We start from the raw sequence: 19,810 nt of genomic DNA, 5'->3' as shown, positions 1-19,810 counted from the left end.
TTTTTCTTTAGTGGCATGTAATCAAAACCGTAGAGCTAAAGTAAGAAGAAATCTTTTTATGTAAACATTGTTTCAAAAATGTGTTCTTCTGGATTGATAAAAATGGTATGATTGCTAAACAAAATTGGGTGGTCATATTTATCAAAACACTCTCAGGTATTAAACTCTTACACTATATTACTAGTCAGGTATTAGCAATATTAGCATAAAGCACCAAGTCCAATCATCATGTACCAGGTGGCCAACTAAGAATGGACGCCGGCTGTATATCAGAAACTACTTATCGTATAACTTTGGGAAAAAAATCTATTAAGTAAATCGACCAAGAGAAATCGCTGGAAATTATTTACAAGTTCGAAAAATGTCCGCTAGGGGGCGTTTCTCTAATAGCCAATCAGAAAACAGGGTTTTTCTCAAAAATATGCAGGTGAACAGGTATTTTAAATATTACTATTATAATCATCGAGAAATTTGTAATATTTTTGATATAGAGTATTTTGCTCTATCTCATAAAATAAAGTAGTGGGGGAAGTTTAAACTTGTTTTTATTAAAATAAGGATATCTCTGTGTGGTTTGGGTTACCCGATTTAAACAAACTAAGGCTCGTTTAAAAGAGCTTTTCTTCCTTAATGATCTCCAGTATAAATTTTGTTTCCATAATTTTTTTGGTGGTAGCTAGAGGGCGCTGTTTGACATCATAACAGATATTGCGCTTTTGCATAAAACATTTAAATATGAGGCTATATTTCTCTTAGCACAGTTAAATAGAGCACAAAATTTCCGAAATATCAGCGCAAACCGCAACTTCTATCTTCTCTCTAACCGGAGATATTAAGAGAATAAATCATTTAAGGCTGCTGCTTAGGATTATACATATAGTCTAAAAATTATAGTAGTAGGCTAGGAAACAAAAAGAGGTAAATTAGTTACGTCAAAATATCAAAACGTTTAAGTTCAGTTTTCATGCATCCGAATTTCGGGCGTTTTCTTAAAAAAATGACGCCATAAATATTTAAACGTGTTGATAATATAAATATTTAAACGTTATGATCCATCCATATAATTTTTACGAATTTCTTGGTTAATTATACGTAGGTAGTTCTCAGATTAAAATGTCCGAAAGTTGGACAATCAATAATTTCATTAAAATTTCTATGAATTTTGTGCCGCCACATTGCTTTTAACAGAAAACGGTCGAATTTCGTATGGCTGAAAACTAGGGGTTTATTTCATATAACGTCATTACAGTTATTAGCTATTAATCTTAGTTCGTTCTCTTGATTTCTCTTGTTTTCGTGTTTTACCTGTTGTTTGTGTTATTTGATATTATAGTATAAAGTTTATGTTGTTTGAGTCACTTTTCATATATGCACCGAAGGTGCGAATCTTAACAATATGCACTATACTGATGGTCCAAATCTGCCCAAGATACAAGTAGTTCAGCACCAAGACATTTGGAATGTTTAGGCAGGAATTAGCCATGTGTAACACTGTGTTATATGGCACTTTTGTGCTGACACCTTTCAGTGTGTCATGGATGTTGAAACAGCGTCAATGAATTTGTCGACACTGACACTTTTAATACAACGCTGCAAGCTTTCCACACGCAGTATCGTATCGAGACGCGGGCACGGTGCAGTTTCGTTCGGTTCGCTATGCCACGGTGTTGAAACGGCGTCAATGAATTTTTTGACACTGACACTTTTAATATAACGCTGCAAGCTTTCCGCACGGAGTATCGTATCGAGACGCGGGCGCGGTGTAGTTTCGTTGGGTTCGCTGTGTCATGGTGTTAAAACGGCGTCAATGATGTATTTGACACTCACACTTTTAATATAACGCTGCAAGCTTTTCGCGTGAAGTATCGTCTCTGGTATCGTATCGTGACGCGGGTGCGGTGCCATTTCGTTAGGTTGGCTATGCCAGCATGATACATGATACAATAAAACAGTTTTATTGTATCATGCTGGGCCAATGTGTTTGCAATTTTATAGACTCAGTATTAGTGGAAATCTACGATAAATTTGTTATTGTTTATGAAATAAATATTACCGACGTCTCAAATATATGGTTCATGGGAGGATGGAGAGCTAAATCTGACGTATAGACTGGCGTTTACATCTTTTCGATTGTTATTGTTATAAAAAATTGATAGTAAATAATAATGAATTTTTTGTTTCTTATCGTGGAGAAAATATATATTTTATTGATGAGTGGTTTTCTTACAATATGGATTCGATTTAATGCCTTTCAGTTTCGATTTTGTTTAGGTAACACATCGTCGCGGCGCGTTGTTGCCAATGCTAATGTTAGTAGGTAGAATAATTATGGGAGAATATTCAAGAGGCTAATCGGTTATGCATACAAATACTGTAAACTCAAACAAAACACGTGGTGTGCTTAGTGCTATGGGAATTACCGATCTCCGATTTTGCGTAACAACTACCTTTGCAAACCACTGTTGCCATCATCCTTTTATTGAGTATGTGTGCTCTAATTTTTTAATTTAAAAGACTATTTTAGCTCTTCAAGATGCTATATTAGATAACATTGTATGTGAAACTACCCTTAAATTATCAAAAAAGGGCGTTTAATTTTTCTTGTATTTCAAAGTACGCAATTTTTTATCATTTGGTAACTTGGAGTACCGCGTCAGCCGTCGGGCCTCTCGACAGTGAGCGCGAGAAACCGCAAACACGAAACCCTGTGTGTGTAACTGAAATAACGCTTATTCACTACTGTGCCATATGACACAATCGTGCTGATACTCTGTGTTGATACCGGAAAAGGTGTCAGTGTTACTGTATCAACACACGAAAAATTAGAGTGTTACCAATGACTAGCAGGAATGTTTAGGCAGGAATTCTAGGATGGCGAGTGATTGGACTTTTTTAATTATCTGAATGAAATGAACTATCTATAATTTCTAAGAAATGAATTGCCAATTTTATTAGGGATTCATCATGATGAAATTGCATTTGTTTCATCCGCATGAATGCAGTTGGTGCAGTTGTGTCGTTTATTTTGCTATGAACGAGTGGTGATTCTTCGATACCACTTACTTTAGTAGATATAGAGACGCTAATGCGGCATATTTCCATGACCAGCTAGGTCATCGGATTCAATATGCCTTGGTTTTAATTTATGGGGTCGAATCAAGAACGAACATGGATAAATAACAATTAAATAGTATTAAAATGAAATTAAAATATATGTTTTGATATTTTGACGTAACCAATTTACCTCTTTTGTTTCCTAGCCTACTATTATAATTTTTAGACCATATAATCCTAAGCGGCAGCCTAACAGGATTTGTTCTCTTAATATCTCCGGTTAGAGAGAAGATAGAAAGTTGCGGTTTGTGCTGATATTTTGGAAATTTTTTGCTCTATTTAACTGTGCAAAGAGAAATATAGCCTCCTATTTAAATTTTTTATGCAAACGCGCAATATCTGTTGTGATGTCAAACAGCGCTCTCTAACTACCACGAAAAAAATTATAGAAACAAAATTTATACTGGAGATCATTAAGGAAGAAAAGCTCTATTAAACGAGCCCTAGTTTGTTTAAATCGGGTAACCCAAGCCACAGAGAGTTATCCTTATTTTAATAAAAGCAAGTTTAACCTTCCCCACCACTTTATTTCATGAGATAGAGCAAAATACTCTATAACAAAAAAATTACAAATTTTATGATTGATGATTATAACAGTAATATTTAAAATACCCGTTCACCTGCATATTTTTGAGAAAACCCCTGTTTTCTGATTGGCTATTAGAGAAACGCCACCTAGCAAACATTTTGCGAACTTGAAAATAATTTCCAGCGATTTCTCTTGGTCGATTTACTTAATAGAATTTTTTTCCCAAAGTTATACGATAAGTAGTTTCTGATATACAGCCGGCGTCCATCCTTAGTTGGCCACCCGGTACAGGGTGGACCATTTTGGTTGTTTCTATAGGGTATCTAGGAAACCGTGAGAAATATTGAAATTTTGATACTGCAGTCTCGGGTTCTTTTTTCAGAAAGAGGATGAAGAAAATCAATATATTAATGTCCTCGGAGCCGCTAACAGCATTTCGAACTTTGGACAAAAATGAATTTCAAACAATGCACCAATCAGGTGGTCATCTAGGTCACCTGCAATGATATCACTCCCTTGGACTTCTTTCTCTGGGGCTTTCTGAAAAACTAAATTTAATCGAAATGTAAATAGAATATTAGAAGAGCTATAAGATAGTTTTGTTGTGGCTTTGCAATGTGTAACCAACATTCGAAATGCTGTTAGCGGCTGCGTACGGAGACGGTGCCTAATGACGGAAGCCCATGCCAAGCTGAATCAGGAAATTTAAAAATATACTAGGGGTTCTATTTAAAAAGAAACATAAGTATAGTTAATATCTAAACAAATTTTTTTTTTCGAAAAAAGTCTGACTACTCCACTGCATTCTACACAGAAAAGTGCCTTTAGAATGTTTAATTCATTTTTGCGTAGTTACTGAAATAAATAAACTATCGAACATCTTCAAAAAGCACAAAATTTGAGAATCCCCCTGTATCTTCGAAACCGATCAAGATAGCCACGATCCGTTTGGGCCATTGTGATTTTTTTCAAAAAAAAACCGTAACTGCAGTATCAAAATTTGAATATTTCTCACAGTTTTCTAGATACTCTATAGAAACAACCAAAATGGTCCACCCTGTAAATAGTCCTCTACAAATTGCTACAGTTCATTTTTAATTTGTTAGTTGCAATGCAAAAACCAGTGGCGAACATTTATTACTATATTACATTATATTGACAGTATGAATTTGTTGCTTCGTGTTTTGCTGTCATTGTGTTTCCTGTATCTTAATTAGACAGGTTTTGAGAAACAAATATTTCTTATTATTAAGTGTCATAATTTGGTATCAGAAAAATGTCGGCTTATATTGTTTTGGTTCTAAATATCTAATATAATGTTTAAATAGTAGATTAATAATTATAAATCTTAAAAATTTAGAATAATAAAAAAAATATCAATGTCTTCAAAATATTACAATAATCTAATTTTATTTTAGGTGTAACTACCCATATGGAGCTATCAAAAATAGATTTCTTGTCTAATCTAGCACAGCTTATTCCTATGCCCGATTGCAACCAGAGTCCCAGAAATATGTACCAGTGTCAAATGGGTAAACAAACAATGGGTACGCCATGTCACAACTGGGACTTACAGTCGGAGACTAAACTTTACCGATTGCAAACTCCAAGTACTCCATTATTTAGGCCAGTACATCACGACGAAATACTGTTGGATGATTTTGCTATGGGTACTAATGCAATTGTAGCCGTTATCAGTTATACGGTAAGTCTGTGAATAAAAAAAGTAAAGGAAGGATTAAATCAACAAGATTAAAGAGATCGCGAAGGGTTTCTATTATGGCTCACTTGAATTCAGGTTTATCGGTGGCGTTGGTGTTCAGTTTTTTTAAGATGTTAAAATATAAAGTTACGCGGACTCGTTAATTTGCTGTTTCAATCCTTATAGGCTTGGTGCATTCTCCGACAGTGCTGCCACCATCAGAGAATATAGTAATAGAGTAAGAATAAACAACTGACACAAATACACGGGTTTAAATAGCGAGTATACGAAAAATTTATTATATAATTATTCTAAAAGTATAGGAAGTATAATTTGTGAAAATTCTAAAAATAAAAATAAAAAAGTAAATATTTTGATTTTGATCTAATTTGTATTATAATTTATTATTCCAGCTAAAAAACTTTTTAGATGAGTTCAACTACGGTAGCGAGCATAGTTTTGGTTGCTAGTGGGGTCATAAATGGGGCTGTTTCAGCTGTAACGAATTTTTTTAAAGGTACATAATTACAGGGTTGTTCACCACATACGACAAGGAGTATTGTAGCTAAACGACTAGATTTTTACCAATTGTAAGTTTTGGGTTCGTTGAAGGACTATTAGAGCTACAATTTAAAAATATTTTTACAAGATACAGAGTGTCCCAAATAAACAAAAAACATCAAAGTTGTATTTTTTTAAATGGAACACCCTGTATATTATTACATTTTTAGTTTCTATGATTAAAATAAAGGTAAATTTGATTATAATAACAACCAAAATGGTCCACCCTGGTTTATTACACTTAAACCTTACCGTTTTTAAAATATTTTCAATTTTGTAAAATTGCAGTAAAAATTTTAAGGCTTCATTTCTCCGAGGGTGTCAAAGTTTTCAATGCTAAATATTTACTGGTTTATTTACTGATCAGTTATTGTGTTGCAATAATAAAAATTATACTACCTTATACAGAGTATCTAAAATTTTATTTTAAGTAATTACTAGCTTTAAACGGCAATAACTTGTTTAATTTAAATGGAATACCCAGTATATTTTATGGTCTATATCAAATTGTATTATACCATTTTTACCTATCTCTTCAAGTTTCCGTAGAAAATGCATTTTCTTGTAATTTAGAACTCATTTATCAATACACCCATGAAATACTGACATTTTAGATTATTTTTAAAGATGTACCAAATTTTTAGTAGTAAGAGAGACTAACAAGTACAGACACTAATATTGTCGATATAGTTCGATTATTTCATTAAAAAATAAAAAAAACTGTTTAAATATTTGTTAAAGAGGACCAATTAATGTGATTCCAGTATTCAAACTGCATTAATTGACTGTTTGCGTTGATTAATAATAATTGCTCCAAACACCAAAAAATGTATTTGGTATGTGTATTAGACAGTGTGGTAAAAAGTAACACCTTAAAAATGATATTTCTTTTTTTGACAAATGTTTATTTATTATAACAGAGACGCTCATTTTCATAACTTATTATTATATTCATTTCTGATTCAAATCCATATTTATTAAGAATAATTTATTAACTAACACAATTAAGTATTTAACTAATTAGTATTTGGGCGGAAATAATTGTGGTATATTTAATTAATGGTATACTCTTTTATAAAGATTTAAATAGTTTTCTTTTTGCATATAAATGGGCTAGTAATATCATCGTTTTGCTAAAAACGAGAATATTACTAGTCTGTACATTTGTTGCTTTAAAAACAATCTAAAATATCAATATTCCATGGGTATATTGATAAATGAGGTCTAAATTATAAGAAAATGCATTTTCTACGAAAACTTGAAGAGACAGGTAAAAAGTGGTATAATACAATTCGATAGACAATTAAATTGTGCATCTTATTCTCCTAAAATATACAGAGCATTCCATTTAAATTAAATAAGTTTTTGCCGTTTAAAGCTAGAAATTATTTAAAATAACTTTGTAGACACTCTGTATGAGGTAGTATTATTTTTATTATTTCAACACAATAACTGATCAGTAAATAAACTTCAGTAAATATTTAGCATTAAAAACTTTGATACCCTCGGAGAAATGAAGCTTTAAAATTTTTACTGCAATTTTACAAAATTGAAAATATTTCAAAAACGGTAAGGTTTAAGTGTAATAAGCCTTAATCAAATTTACATTTATTTTAATCGTAGAAACTAAAACTGTAATAATATACAGGGTGTTCCATTTAAAAAATAGAACTTTGATATTTTTTATTTATTTGAGACACTCTGTATCTTGTAAAAATATTTTTAAATTGTAGCTCTAATAGTCCTTCAACGAACCCAAAACTTACAATTTGTAAAAACCTAATCGTTTAGCTACAATACTCTGTGTCGTATGTGGTGAACAACCCTGTATAATTAATAAAATAAAACATTACATACAATTAATAAAAATAAGACATTTAATCCCTAATTGACTTAAAAAAAGTAACGCCTAGTTTGGATTCTACAGCGTTACATCACACAAACCTCGTGCCTGAGTGTTTTATAGTTTCAATAACTGCACTAGCAAAAAATTAAAATACTTAACTATTACGGCAAAGCCACGATTTCAATATTATTTTAATGCGACCAACATGAACTGTAACCGGGACGGCGTGAAATACATAGCGAAAATTTCGGATTTCTGCCGTAAACAGCGCTGCTGTCGAAATTTTTTGAAATTAACTGAAATGCACCAAGCCTATATCCAAATACAAATAAGTAAATTTTAACCTCTCATTGTTATTCTTCATATACAGGGTGAGTTTTAAGTAAGTGAAAATATTTTTAGTTTGGACACCGGAAACAGTTTTTTTTCCCGAAAATAAAATTTTGGAATTTTTTGAAAAAATTGTTTTAGTTAAAAATATAATTTCTTGATAATATGGCAACATAATATAATCTTTTTTTTTAATTTTCAAAGTAAATCTAAAAAATATACAAAAATTGCAAAAAAGTCAGTGGTGCAAAAAAAATGTCAAAAACATTTTTTTCTAAATTTTTTTGATGAGGTGTCCCCCGTGACGCTACTGGATTTAATAATTTCAATATAATTGAACCTTAATTAGGTTCTTATTACGAGAAAGAACAGCGACAAATTTTAAGAAAATCGGCTAAAGTGTATTTAAGATAATTACTTAAGTTTAACATTCTGTTTATTTAAATGTAGGTATGCTTGACTCCTATTTATAGTAATTTTTTCATATTTTTTATAAGGAATCGCCTCTTGAAGTTTGGCAGTACCTCCGGTATAATTACTTACTATAGTAAAAAAATATTATTTTTCACGTTTTTTATCTGGAAACGATAATGCATTGCACAACTAATTTTTTATGCTTTTTTAAGTCAAGGTGTAACACAATGTCTTTCCAGATTTATATACTTTTCACATGCATAGTTGTAAAATACCCAAGCAGCATTTGGACGCCGGGACAACGTTGTGTCACGCGACCAAACGTCGGGTCGCGACGTCGGCACAACCTCGTGCCAACCCTAGTCTGCACTAGTTTGGAGAATAATTTTTGGGTCGAAACGACGTTGGATACCTACGTTGGCTAGCAGCCTAATTTAGTACAAACTGCAACGTTGTTTAAAATCCTAATTCACAGAAATACAAAACTATAATAATATGGCGTCTAAGTCGCGTTTTATCCTAAACTGGGATAATTATAGTAAAAATATTATTTTTATGATTTAGTTAGAGACATATGGCAGATGGCAGTAAAAGAAAACAAAACAAAAGTATTTAAGTGTGGAGGATGTTTGAAGATCATAATTATTGAAACACTTTAACCAACTCTGTAACTCGTTACCCAAGGCAAAAAATTTAAACGCAAACAACTTTATTGATAAATGTATTGTTTCTGCTTTAAAAATAATAATGGGCCTTAAAATTAAAGAAGTTTTAAAAAATTTCTTGATTTTTTTTTTAGTAAAATGAGAATAATTTATTCGCAGTCGAAAAAAAAATTTCCGCGTGTTGTTTAGGGTCAAATATTTCAAGTTAATGTATTCAAAAAGCAGGAATTGCTATTTTAGGAACGAAACATTTTCTTATTCAACAACATGGCGGCTTTCACTTTGTTGTTTTGGAGATTAAGATGGAGTAGTTCGAGTAGTCGCATACTGGACTAATAAAGTCGCAGTTCAGCCTTAACAGGTAGTATACTAGTCGCAAGATTGCCTAATTTAGTCATCCTAGAGTCTAGCTTGTGCCGCCCTCTATATTCTAAATAAACGAGGGAGTGGATAAAGTATCGGTAATATGTCGATGTATATTTAAATTTAGTTTTATATGTGCCTTTCTTACGTCCCATTTTAATTAAGTTTTTTTATAAAAACAAAAACAGCACTGAACTGTCTAACTGAACAGAACAATGAAGTGAAAATTTAAGATTTAAGGTTATGGTTCAATACAGTTGCAAAAAGGTAGTGGCTCCACGTCCTACCAACGTAAGAATAAGGAAATCTAAACAACGTTGGAATTAGTAAAACAGACGACGTTTGCGCAACGTTGGAATAGGTCCCGAAAGTGACGTCGGAAAACTCTTTATTGCCCAACATTGTAACTACGTTGTCCAAATCACCTAAAGATCGCTTAAGCAAAAAAGGTTACAAGACAACGTTTATTCGACGTCGCAGAAGCTTTTACTTTGTTGTAGTACTAGTTCAACGTCGGCACAACGTTACAACAACGTTTACATTTATTTTAATACCTAAGGTACGGAGCTAACTATTTTTTGTAACTAATCCAACGTTGTGTTTAGTAAACAAGTCGTGAAAATGCTACTTGGGTACATTGCACAAGTAACATAGTAACTAATACAAGTAACTAATTTTTGATGCTTCTTTCTCAGGTTCATAAAAATATGTAAGTCAAAGTCTAACACAATGTTTTCCAGATTTATATACTTTGCACATGCATAGTTGTGAAACAAGCAAATATTACTATTAGTATTCTTTCGTTCTGATTGCAGTCGGTGGAGGTGATGATATTTTAGTGAAAATTATTTTTTTAATTCACTTCATGCAGTCCGTTCACTTGTTTAATGAACGAAAGAACACGATCAGTTATCAGTTGCTATACCTTTTTTCGGTTACATTCACAGTTGAGACTAAGAGTTATTGATTTATTGAATATAGTTTTGCATTACTTATGTTTAGAGTTTTTGTTTAAATCTTAATATGAAAAAAATATTTTTGCAAGTCTATCTGAAAAATCCACACCTAGAGTCAAGTTAATTCAAGTTCGAGTGACAGTTCTGTATTTGAGAGTGATGCTGAACAAGCATTTCGAGAAATAAATGCACAGGAAAGGCAGTGAAACACATTAATCATGCAAAAGGTAATAAAATGTGTTTAATATGTAAGCGGGACTGGTCTTGGTCTTGCGGTCTATATTTTGCACAAGATGCAAGGCCAAGATCAAGACTAGCGTTTGATCTACAACACCAAGACCTACCAGTGCAAAACTTCTACGTTCTGGCATTTTTTTTTCACGTTTATGTAATATACGAAATTACTTGTTTGTTCAGAATTATTATTGTTTTAAATTATTATTGCAAATAGTATTTTCCCGACTATTGTATAACATTTTAAAAAAGGAATGTTCAGTATATATTAAAAAATTAAAATTTTTGTCACAAATATTCTAATAATTTCTTTCTTTAAAGTTTTATTTTTTTTGCATCTAGTAAAATCTATCAAAAATGCAAAACCTGCATTAGTTTTGCAGCAAGACCAAGACTGGACCCTGCAAGACCAAGACTAAGACTACTTTTTACTTCAAGACCAAGATCAAGGGAGTCTTGGTTTTGGTCTTGCATTTGCTTATCACTAAATATGTATTTTTTACCGCATGGTCGAAAAAAAACGATGGCTATGAAATGAAGATCGCTGTCATTTAATATGTAAAATTATATGAGGAATGTCACTGATGTTCATTTCCAAGCCAACTGGACGCCGTTTTTTTTTTCGATCATACAGTATTTGTTTATGTTCACAAAATATCCCCGGTATTTTTTATATTATAAAGGTTAGAACAGGGGCACTTGTATTGTGGGAGGGGAGCTGTCCTGTTCAATTTCTCAACTACCTTGATAACAAGCTTTGGCTCTCGATTTCGTTCGCGTTTACTGTGGTACCAGTAAAACTTGAATCTCTTATACATTCCTTTTATGTTTGGGTGTAACTGTCAAAAAAATACAGGCATCCGAATTTCATGTCACTTTACTGAGAACTTAGAAAATGTGCAAACAGATTTTTTTTAGCCTGAAAAATCATAACCTAATCAAGTATCTGTTCACGTATTTGCCCTGTATAGATCTATCACTCCTTTTTGACTATCGCCCCGCTTACCATCTCTTAATCCTATCTAAATGATCGCCTGCTGTTTGTAGAGGTATTTAGGTAGATTTTAAGGTATTTAACATTGAGCCATTTGTAACGAAGTTCCCTACAAACTTTTACCCCTTCCTTTCAATTATGTCATTTTGTTCATTTACATAATTTGTGCAAAATGTTATAGTTCTTTTACAAAATGTCTTATATAACATATAACAAAAAATTATGCTCGAGGGGTAAGGGGAAACCAAAGAATATTTACTTAAGTTAAAAAGGTGGGAGGTACTGATTGTAAACGAAATAATTGCATGTTCATTCAGAACGGAAGAATACTAGTAATATAAAATTAACCCAGAAAAGGACAACTTGAATAATTCAGTTTTGCAGAAATTCACCTTAGATTTTTTATTCAATGTAGTATGTAGTATGCTTTTAAATGGACTTTAAAAATCAAGTATTTTTTATCAATTAGGGTTATGACATGGAAGATGCGATGGTAATAAATAAAGCTTCTGAAGAACGTGGATTTTGTCATGGTTTGATATATAAATCTTCATTCATTGAACTCGATCACGAAGAATCGTATTTTGCCAGGAATCCTGAAGCCGAAAAATTAGCAAAACATCTTGGTTTGTTCCCAAGCTTTATTTACACATACTTAATTTTGATTGATGCTATCTCTTTTATTAGATGAGGATGGATTACCTTATATTGGTAGGAAAATGGTGGATGGAGATCCATTATATTGTTATTTTAATGGAGACAGGTCAGTTTACATTGTGGTAACTTTCACAAGCAAAGAAGAATGCTATATTCACAGTATAAAAATGTGTGGAAATTTTAATGCTAAAGCTAAGAAAATGGTTTGCATCACATACAGAGTACCTGTAAGTAAAACATATAAAGATTATTTTTTCTAATAATTTATGTATAGTCTGTTTAGCGATAGAATGTATATCTGACAGTTGTGTCTGTTATTTTAATTTAAAAGTAGGTCTTCTGTCTTTTTTTGTATTTCGTCTGTCATAACCATATATTCTTTTAACTCTAAAAACTACATATTATGACAGTGTTTATCAATGTAATGAAAGTAGTTATTTTATTTAAGCGCAACCCTAGCGTAGGTGATAAGTTTGCGAGTAGAGCAGGACAGAAAGGTATCTGTTCACTAAAATGGCCGGCAGAGGATTTACCATTTACAGAGACAGGTAATTCACTTTTTTATTTTATGGAACTTGGTAGGTACTGCTATAATAAATTGTATTTTTGTAGTTTCATATTTTTATTTATTGAATACATCACGTACTTACATTTGTCACTGATTTAATTTGTGTTAAAATTATGTTATGTATAATTTATGTTGTTCAAAACAAGAATTAATACCTTTTTTGAACAATATGGATTATCAGATGTGTTTACTAAAAATGTATTGAATTTTATAAAAAAAATTCGTTATAAAAGTTTGTATAAATTATGCCCTAAAATGCTTCGTTTCGGAGATACAATTTCATTTTTATTTCGCTTTTTCCAAATAATTTCTGAACGTTAGTTGATATTTGGATGAAAATTGGTGTTTCAGTATTTTTTGACATGAGAAATCAGAAATCATTTCGATGTCAATATAACTCCTACTTGTAGGGGGCACTACCTACACATTGTTAAGTTAAACTGTTTTTTAAAGAGTAATAACTTTTCGTCCGTACTGACTCGTCTGTATAAAACTACTGAGTGAAAAAAATGCATTTCCGTAATTTGGTACATAAAAATGGCTCTTGATAAAAATCGCTACGAGTAACCGTTATTCTCAAGATATTTGGAATGAAAAGTATCAATACATGATTCACAAAAAATAAACATGTTGACTAGATGGTTATTTGACTGAAATGATAACTTTAGTAACTTTTTAATTTTTTTATATTAATCATAGTTTTTTCTAGAAAAAAATATAACGATTTCAAGGCATCACCCTGTAATTCTTTCCGCTCTATAATAAAGAATCTTCTATGGAATTACTCGCCCTTTCTGTTTTCTGTATTTTTTATTTAGATTGGTTTGGCTTGTTCAATAATTTCCAATTATGATGTAGTCTCCCTCAGATATCTAGATAATCTCTTTGTAATTGGGTCCATTGTTGTCTATTATTGAATATAGGAGCCCAATATATCCCTGTTAATTTCCTCATATCATGATCCTTCTCAGGTTTGGTCTTCTTCTAGGTCTCTTAATTCCTCGTGGGTACCATGCTGTAATTTTTGTGGTCCATCTGTTGTCCGTCCTTCTTGCCAGGAGTCCTGCCCATTGCCACTTGAAGAATTTGATTCTATCTGAACCAGGTCTTTTGTCGTACCTACTCTATTTTTTACAGTCTTCCTTGGTTTTCCCCAGGATATTTGGTTTCATCGAGCTGTGCGACCTGCGATTTCCTATATATCATAGAGTCCGTTTTAAGTGTCCAGTTTTCACATGCATAGGTCATGACTGGTATGTAGTACACATTAGTCTAATTTGTTCTTCTTTAGATAAAGTGGCATTCTAGATTTGAATATGATAGAGTACTCCATGCTAACTTAATTCTTCTGTTGATTTTTGGTAGTAGATATCCTGAGCTGGTGTATTAGTTGACCCAAATATACCGATCTGGTCATCGAAACTGCGTTGTCTGGATTTTAACGTGCAAGACAGTGATGTAGACAGCTTAATAGAAAATCAAATGTATTAAAGAGATAAAAGTTGGATTGAAACATTTCTTTTATGCGGTATTGCCGGATTTTGTTCAAAATTTCAAAAATCTTGCACTTGGGTTGGAACTTTATTTTTTACAATTAGTTACTCATTTTAGTACAGCTGTAATAGATTATATTTAGTATTTAGCTTATAGATATATTATTTTTAGATTCTTATTAGATTATTATTAGATTCTTGTTCATATATTATTTTTATATAATTTTTGCTTAGGCCTATATCATCAGCGAATCTTACATGGTTAAGATATTCTCTTGAGTTTAAGATTGGGAATACTACCACTATTTTGATATATGGTAATCGCAGAACAATTTTCGATGCACGTGATCCAAGAACGGTAAACTAATAGGATTGCGCATCCTCATAAGACGTATGTTCGCCTCTTCCCGCGCTTCAGCTGACAGTTGTGACGTCATTGTAGTCCTTGTCAAAGCCTTGTGTGGCCTTGTCATGATAGTGTGTATTATTAGTTGCCTATGGTAAACTTATAAAAATAGCAGCTGAGAAATTTAAAGTTAATTATTTTGTCAATTTTAAATGTGAGAAAGGTGTCTTTAAAGTTTTTAGAGCTATAGAGTGTATAAATACGTTCATTTTGTGTTGTGGATTGTGACAAAGTGCTTACTAAGTGCCCACGATTTTGTTTATTAATTAATGAATTAAAGAATGCTTGCAAAAGATGATGCTGGGAACTGCTGTTCTTAAAAATGCATTATCCGAGTATTTAATACGATTTATACAGTTAATTTTCTATACTGCATACATATAAGGTGTTTAAATAAATAAATAAATAATGAACGTTTTGCATTTGGCAACCAATAATGCACGTGTATGTATTATTGGTTGCCGGATAAGGGCTAATAACCCATATACGTATTACTTTTTACAAATATACTCAGCTTAATCTCCAAAAAGTGAAGCCCAAACAGTGAAAGAACAATATGGAATTCTGCATAAGTCTATTTCACCCGGATATTCATTTAACTGAGCATGCCTCACCTGAAGAAGTTTTCATTGGTCGATGTTTTTAAAGGGAAGTGGTTGACTGACATTTCCCCTAACCTTCAATTTTATTTATATTTTTATTATTTATAACACATTATCATGGAGTTGGAAAAATATCAAAAAATAGTTGAAAACAATAAACTAAACAAAATCACTCTTTTACGCGCACAAATAAAAAGTAATCCAAACAGAACTAAAACAACAATCAATCGGAGTTTGGCGCAATCGCAGTTCAATCCATATCCGGGTGAAATAGACTTATGCAGTTTTAATATGGAGCTGGGTTATGTTGTTTTTTTCTTACGGCACAGAAATTGCACACGGGGTTAAATAGGGAACCCTGAGTATATTGGTAAAAAGTAATACGTATATGTAATAACCATGACAAGGACTACAATGACGTCACAAAGCGAGTATTTTTTGCATGCACCTGGCGGACACTTTTGGCTGAATAAGCAGTCCTATTAGGTTAACTGTTCTTGCACGTGATCAACTTTGAGTGACAAGCGATGGCGACAGCGCTGCCATATTGTGATGGATTTATGAGATGAACCTTATTTTAAAATTGACAAACAACATATATTATATCACCTTTTAGAGTTTAGAGTTTTACGTTTTTATTTTTAATTTAATAACTAATATTTTTGTGATTAACTTATTTATTTGTTTTATAACTTGTTTTACTTATTACGTATTGACAAAAACTAGTTCATTATGAAGATTATTATAAGCGTTATTATGGGTTATTTATTTATTGATTATCTTACAACGCCATAAGTGGTAATAACAAGTAAGAGGGTGCTATTAATGCACAAACTAATAATCACAGAATTAAATAAAAACTAATTTTGAAAGTGGTATAATGTCCTTATCAATCAAACTTACTTTTCTGACTGCAGTCAAAATAAAGGACGGTAATAAAGGACCTTTATTGTCACGTTCTCGTTCAAAATAGTTAAAAAAAAAACAGGGAAGCTACAAGCTCTTTGCTTCGACTGTTTAAATGCTTCCGCGTATTTTCAACAAACAAATACAATACAAAAACTCGTAAATTTAGTTCTTAAAAGAACTGTTTGTGCTGAAAAGTGCAATTTTTAAAAAAAGACTATGAAAATAGGCAAAAAACGAGAATTACTCATAAAGATTCAACAACAACAACACGATATTGTACAAAATAATGACACTAAGATAATTGTCAAATAATATAGGGCAACATTGCTGATCGCGGCGCAATGTGATCAACATAGCGATAATAAAATTCGGTTTAAACTAATTTTTGCAGCTTTAATCTAAATAAAATATCTGTTGCAATCATTTGCTCTATAAAGTAAAATGAAGAGCAGTCCGGTATTTTAAATTATACAACAAATTTAAACATTTTTGCCAACATTTTTTTTAGTCAGGTTTATAGACTTTAGTGTCAATGTCGATATGATTGGAAAATGTTTTGCGATTACAATATATAATATTAATAAGTGTTCTTAAATTTTCTCTTCTATTAATTTGTAGGTTTAGTACCGGATATAATCTTCAATCCCCATGGATTTCCATCTCGGATGACCATAGCCATGATGATCGAGGTGATGGCCGGCAAATCTGCGGCGCTTCACGGCTTGGTACACGACGCCACGCCCTTTAGGTTCGACGAAAATGATACCGCCATACACTATTTTGGCAGATTGTTGGAAATGGGAGGATATAATTATTACGGCAATGAGACCATGTATTCTGGGATAGATGGCAGGGAAATGGACGTCATGATATTCTTTGGAGTAGTCCATTATCAGAGATTGAGGCATATGGTGTCAGACAAGTGGCAAGTAAGTCAAAGTAAAATCGGCATTACCGTGTTCACCATCGGTCGAAAAAAACGGCGTCGAGGGCGACTGGGGAATGACAATTGATGATAATTTTAGCGAGGCCTAGCCCTAGATGTCCTTACTTGGACCAGGGTTAAGAGGTCCATATAGTCAGGGTGGCGATTGCCAGCCGGATTGTAATATTCTGAGGTTATCCCCAAAACTTTTTTTATTGGATTAATTAAAATTTGTTAATGGGTTGCTTGTAATCAGCATTCAGGGTTGCAAATTTTGTTTGTTAACACAGCCAAAAATAAAAAACGGGATGTTTTCAAGCGGCCAACCTTTCCAATAACAACCACGCATATTGTTGCTTCAGCTTAACTTTGGTGATCGTACAAAAAAATAACGTCAACGTGCTGTTAATTCGTGAAAAGTTTAATTTTTATAGAGGATTATAAAGTAAAACATAAAATCGTGTCGAGAAATCAACAGAACATAGATTCACAAATGGACACTATTCTATTTTCATCCAACTTACATACGTTAACATTGGGTAAAATGGTCTGGAAATTTAAAACATTCTGTAACTTTATTCATTTTAGCAAAATGAATAAAGTTACAGTTACAGTTTAATTTTTTGCAAAATAATATTTAGTACTATATTCTTTGGTAGACATCTTGCACTTGGGTATTTTGCGATCTTGCGTGCTGATTACGAGCAACCAATCAACAAATTTTGCGATATCGTCTGCTGTTTATAAGAGGTGTTAAGGCAGTTAAAATTTGGAATCATGGATGCTATTTACTAGACCGATTTGCGATATCGTATGCTGTTTACGCAGCATCGTTCGGCCTGGAACCGAATCGCGATCATGGATGTTGTTTACAAATATGCTCACGGGCCCCTCTGGTCCATTCCGATCCTGACTTGACCATACTCTTTTTTATTTTTTAGTGGCGCTTTTGCTGCCAGTTGGCCTTAAAAAGGTTGTAATTTATTTTATATTGAGTAAAAATGATTTTTAAAGTTTTTAAAATTTGAGAAAAAATATTTTTTTTGCCAATAGATTTGTGTGTCTGGAAACGCTCTATCCTTTTAAAGCTCTTTCTGTAATTAATAAGTATTTTTTGACAAGTTTTATGTAAATTTTTGTAAAAGACCTCGCAAAAATTACTATTGATTGTCATTCCCTAGCCGTCTTTGACACCGTTTTTCTCGATCATACGGTATATTTATTCAAGTCAATATTTATCAAGATTAACATACACGAATAATTCTAAAGATAGTATTAAACTAAGGAGTTTTATAACAGCTGTCTGGCAGTGTCTGGCAGAATATCTGAAGTATGGAAGCAACCATTAAGGTTGATTTTCACTATACCTTCCGTTTCCATTCTATATCCGTTCTGCAATTTTTATTGTATTGACGCTATACGTTAGCTTCCATTCCGTATCAGTTCGATCAGTTCCATACATTTTATTATACAATTTATATCATAAAAAAGTTTTATTTTAAAAAATTGTATCTTTTGAAAAAGGTAATAGATTTAATTAAGAGATGAAAGAATAAATAAATGTCAGCAAAATTTTAAGAGAGCTGGTACAAATTAAGAAGGTGACAACGCTGTTTCCGATACGCTTCAGTCCGTTCGCCAAAAAAATGTATAGAAGGAAAGGATATGGAACGGAAGGGAAACAGAACGGATTGTCCTATTCTTTTACATGATATAATATTTTATGTAAACGGAAAGGAAACGGAAGGGAGCTGACATGGAAGGTATAGTAAGAATCAACCTTTATTCGGATTGAAAAATTTGTTATGTTCATTATTAGGTTAGATCTACGGGACCAGTCGACATAGTAACTCGACAACCAATCAAAGGCAGAAAGAAAGGTGGAGGTGTCAGGTTCGGAGAGATGGAAAGAGATGCCCTTATAAGTCACGGCGCATCCTTTTTATTACAAGACCGATTACTAAATTGTTCTGATAAAACCACGGTAAGAAATGACATGATCAAAATTTAGTTTTGTTTCACGTCAGATTTTAGGTAAATATTTGCACCGCATGCGGATCAATCATAAGCCCTTTCACTGTGATAACGAAAAAAGCTGATAAGTCGCATTTGGCGGAATCTAAGGAGGTATGCAGATTGTGCGATCAGTCGAGGTATATTGCGGAAATAGATATTCCCTATATTTTCAAATATTTCGTTGTACAATTAGCGTCCTGTAATATAAACGTAAAGTTAGAATGTAAAAAGGTGTAAAAAATATTTTTAAATAAAGTATATTTATATGGGGCTGATAATGATTATTATTAGTTTATCACATAGTTACTTTAATTTGTGATGTTGCATGCCTGCATGACCTACACGGAACATAGACTTGTATTAGAAAACTATGTAAAATACAGAGTTTTAGGTACAAGAGATTTTTAAATCTGTCTAAATTGAGTTATGGATAAAACTGCTACAAAAAATAATTTTTTGGAAATAGATTTGTGCCTGGAAATTTTTTATCCTTTTTTAATCCTTCTGGTAGTATAACAACTAGTGA

The 19,810-nt window shown here is 32.3% G+C and overlaps 1 protein-coding gene across 1 annotated transcript in view; it reads left to right on the top strand.

Moving 5' to 3' along the window:
- LOC115878550 (DNA-directed RNA polymerase I subunit RPA2) overlaps positions 1 to 19,554 on the top strand; it is a 39,558-nt gene extending 20,004 nt beyond the window's left edge. Inside the window, exons 9-15 of the mRNA XM_030895074.1 lie at positions 5,062 to 5,348; positions 12,178 to 12,334; positions 12,396 to 12,592; positions 12,814 to 12,913; positions 16,962 to 17,272; positions 19,088 to 19,252; positions 19,303 to 19,554. Of these exons, the coding sequence (XP_030750934.1) occupies positions 5,062 to 5,348; positions 12,178 to 12,334; positions 12,396 to 12,592; positions 12,814 to 12,913; positions 16,962 to 17,272; positions 19,088 to 19,252; positions 19,303 to 19,521 (1,436 nt within the window). The 3' untranslated portion in view covers positions 19,522 to 19,554. The remainder of the gene's footprint in view (positions 1 to 5,061; positions 5,349 to 12,177; positions 12,335 to 12,395; positions 12,593 to 12,813; positions 12,914 to 16,961; positions 17,273 to 19,087; positions 19,253 to 19,302) is intronic.
- Positions 19,555 to 19,810: the final 256 nt, after the last annotated feature.

This window comes from Sitophilus oryzae, unplaced genomic scaffold (assembly GCF_002938485.1).
Source record: "Sitophilus oryzae breed Bouriz unplaced genomic scaffold, Soryzae_2.0 scaffold_1518_pilon_pilon, whole genome shotgun sequence".
NCBI lineage: Eukaryota > Metazoa > Arthropoda > Insecta > Coleoptera > Curculionidae > Sitophilus > Sitophilus oryzae.
This window is presented reverse-complemented; position numbering and strand designations above follow the sequence as displayed.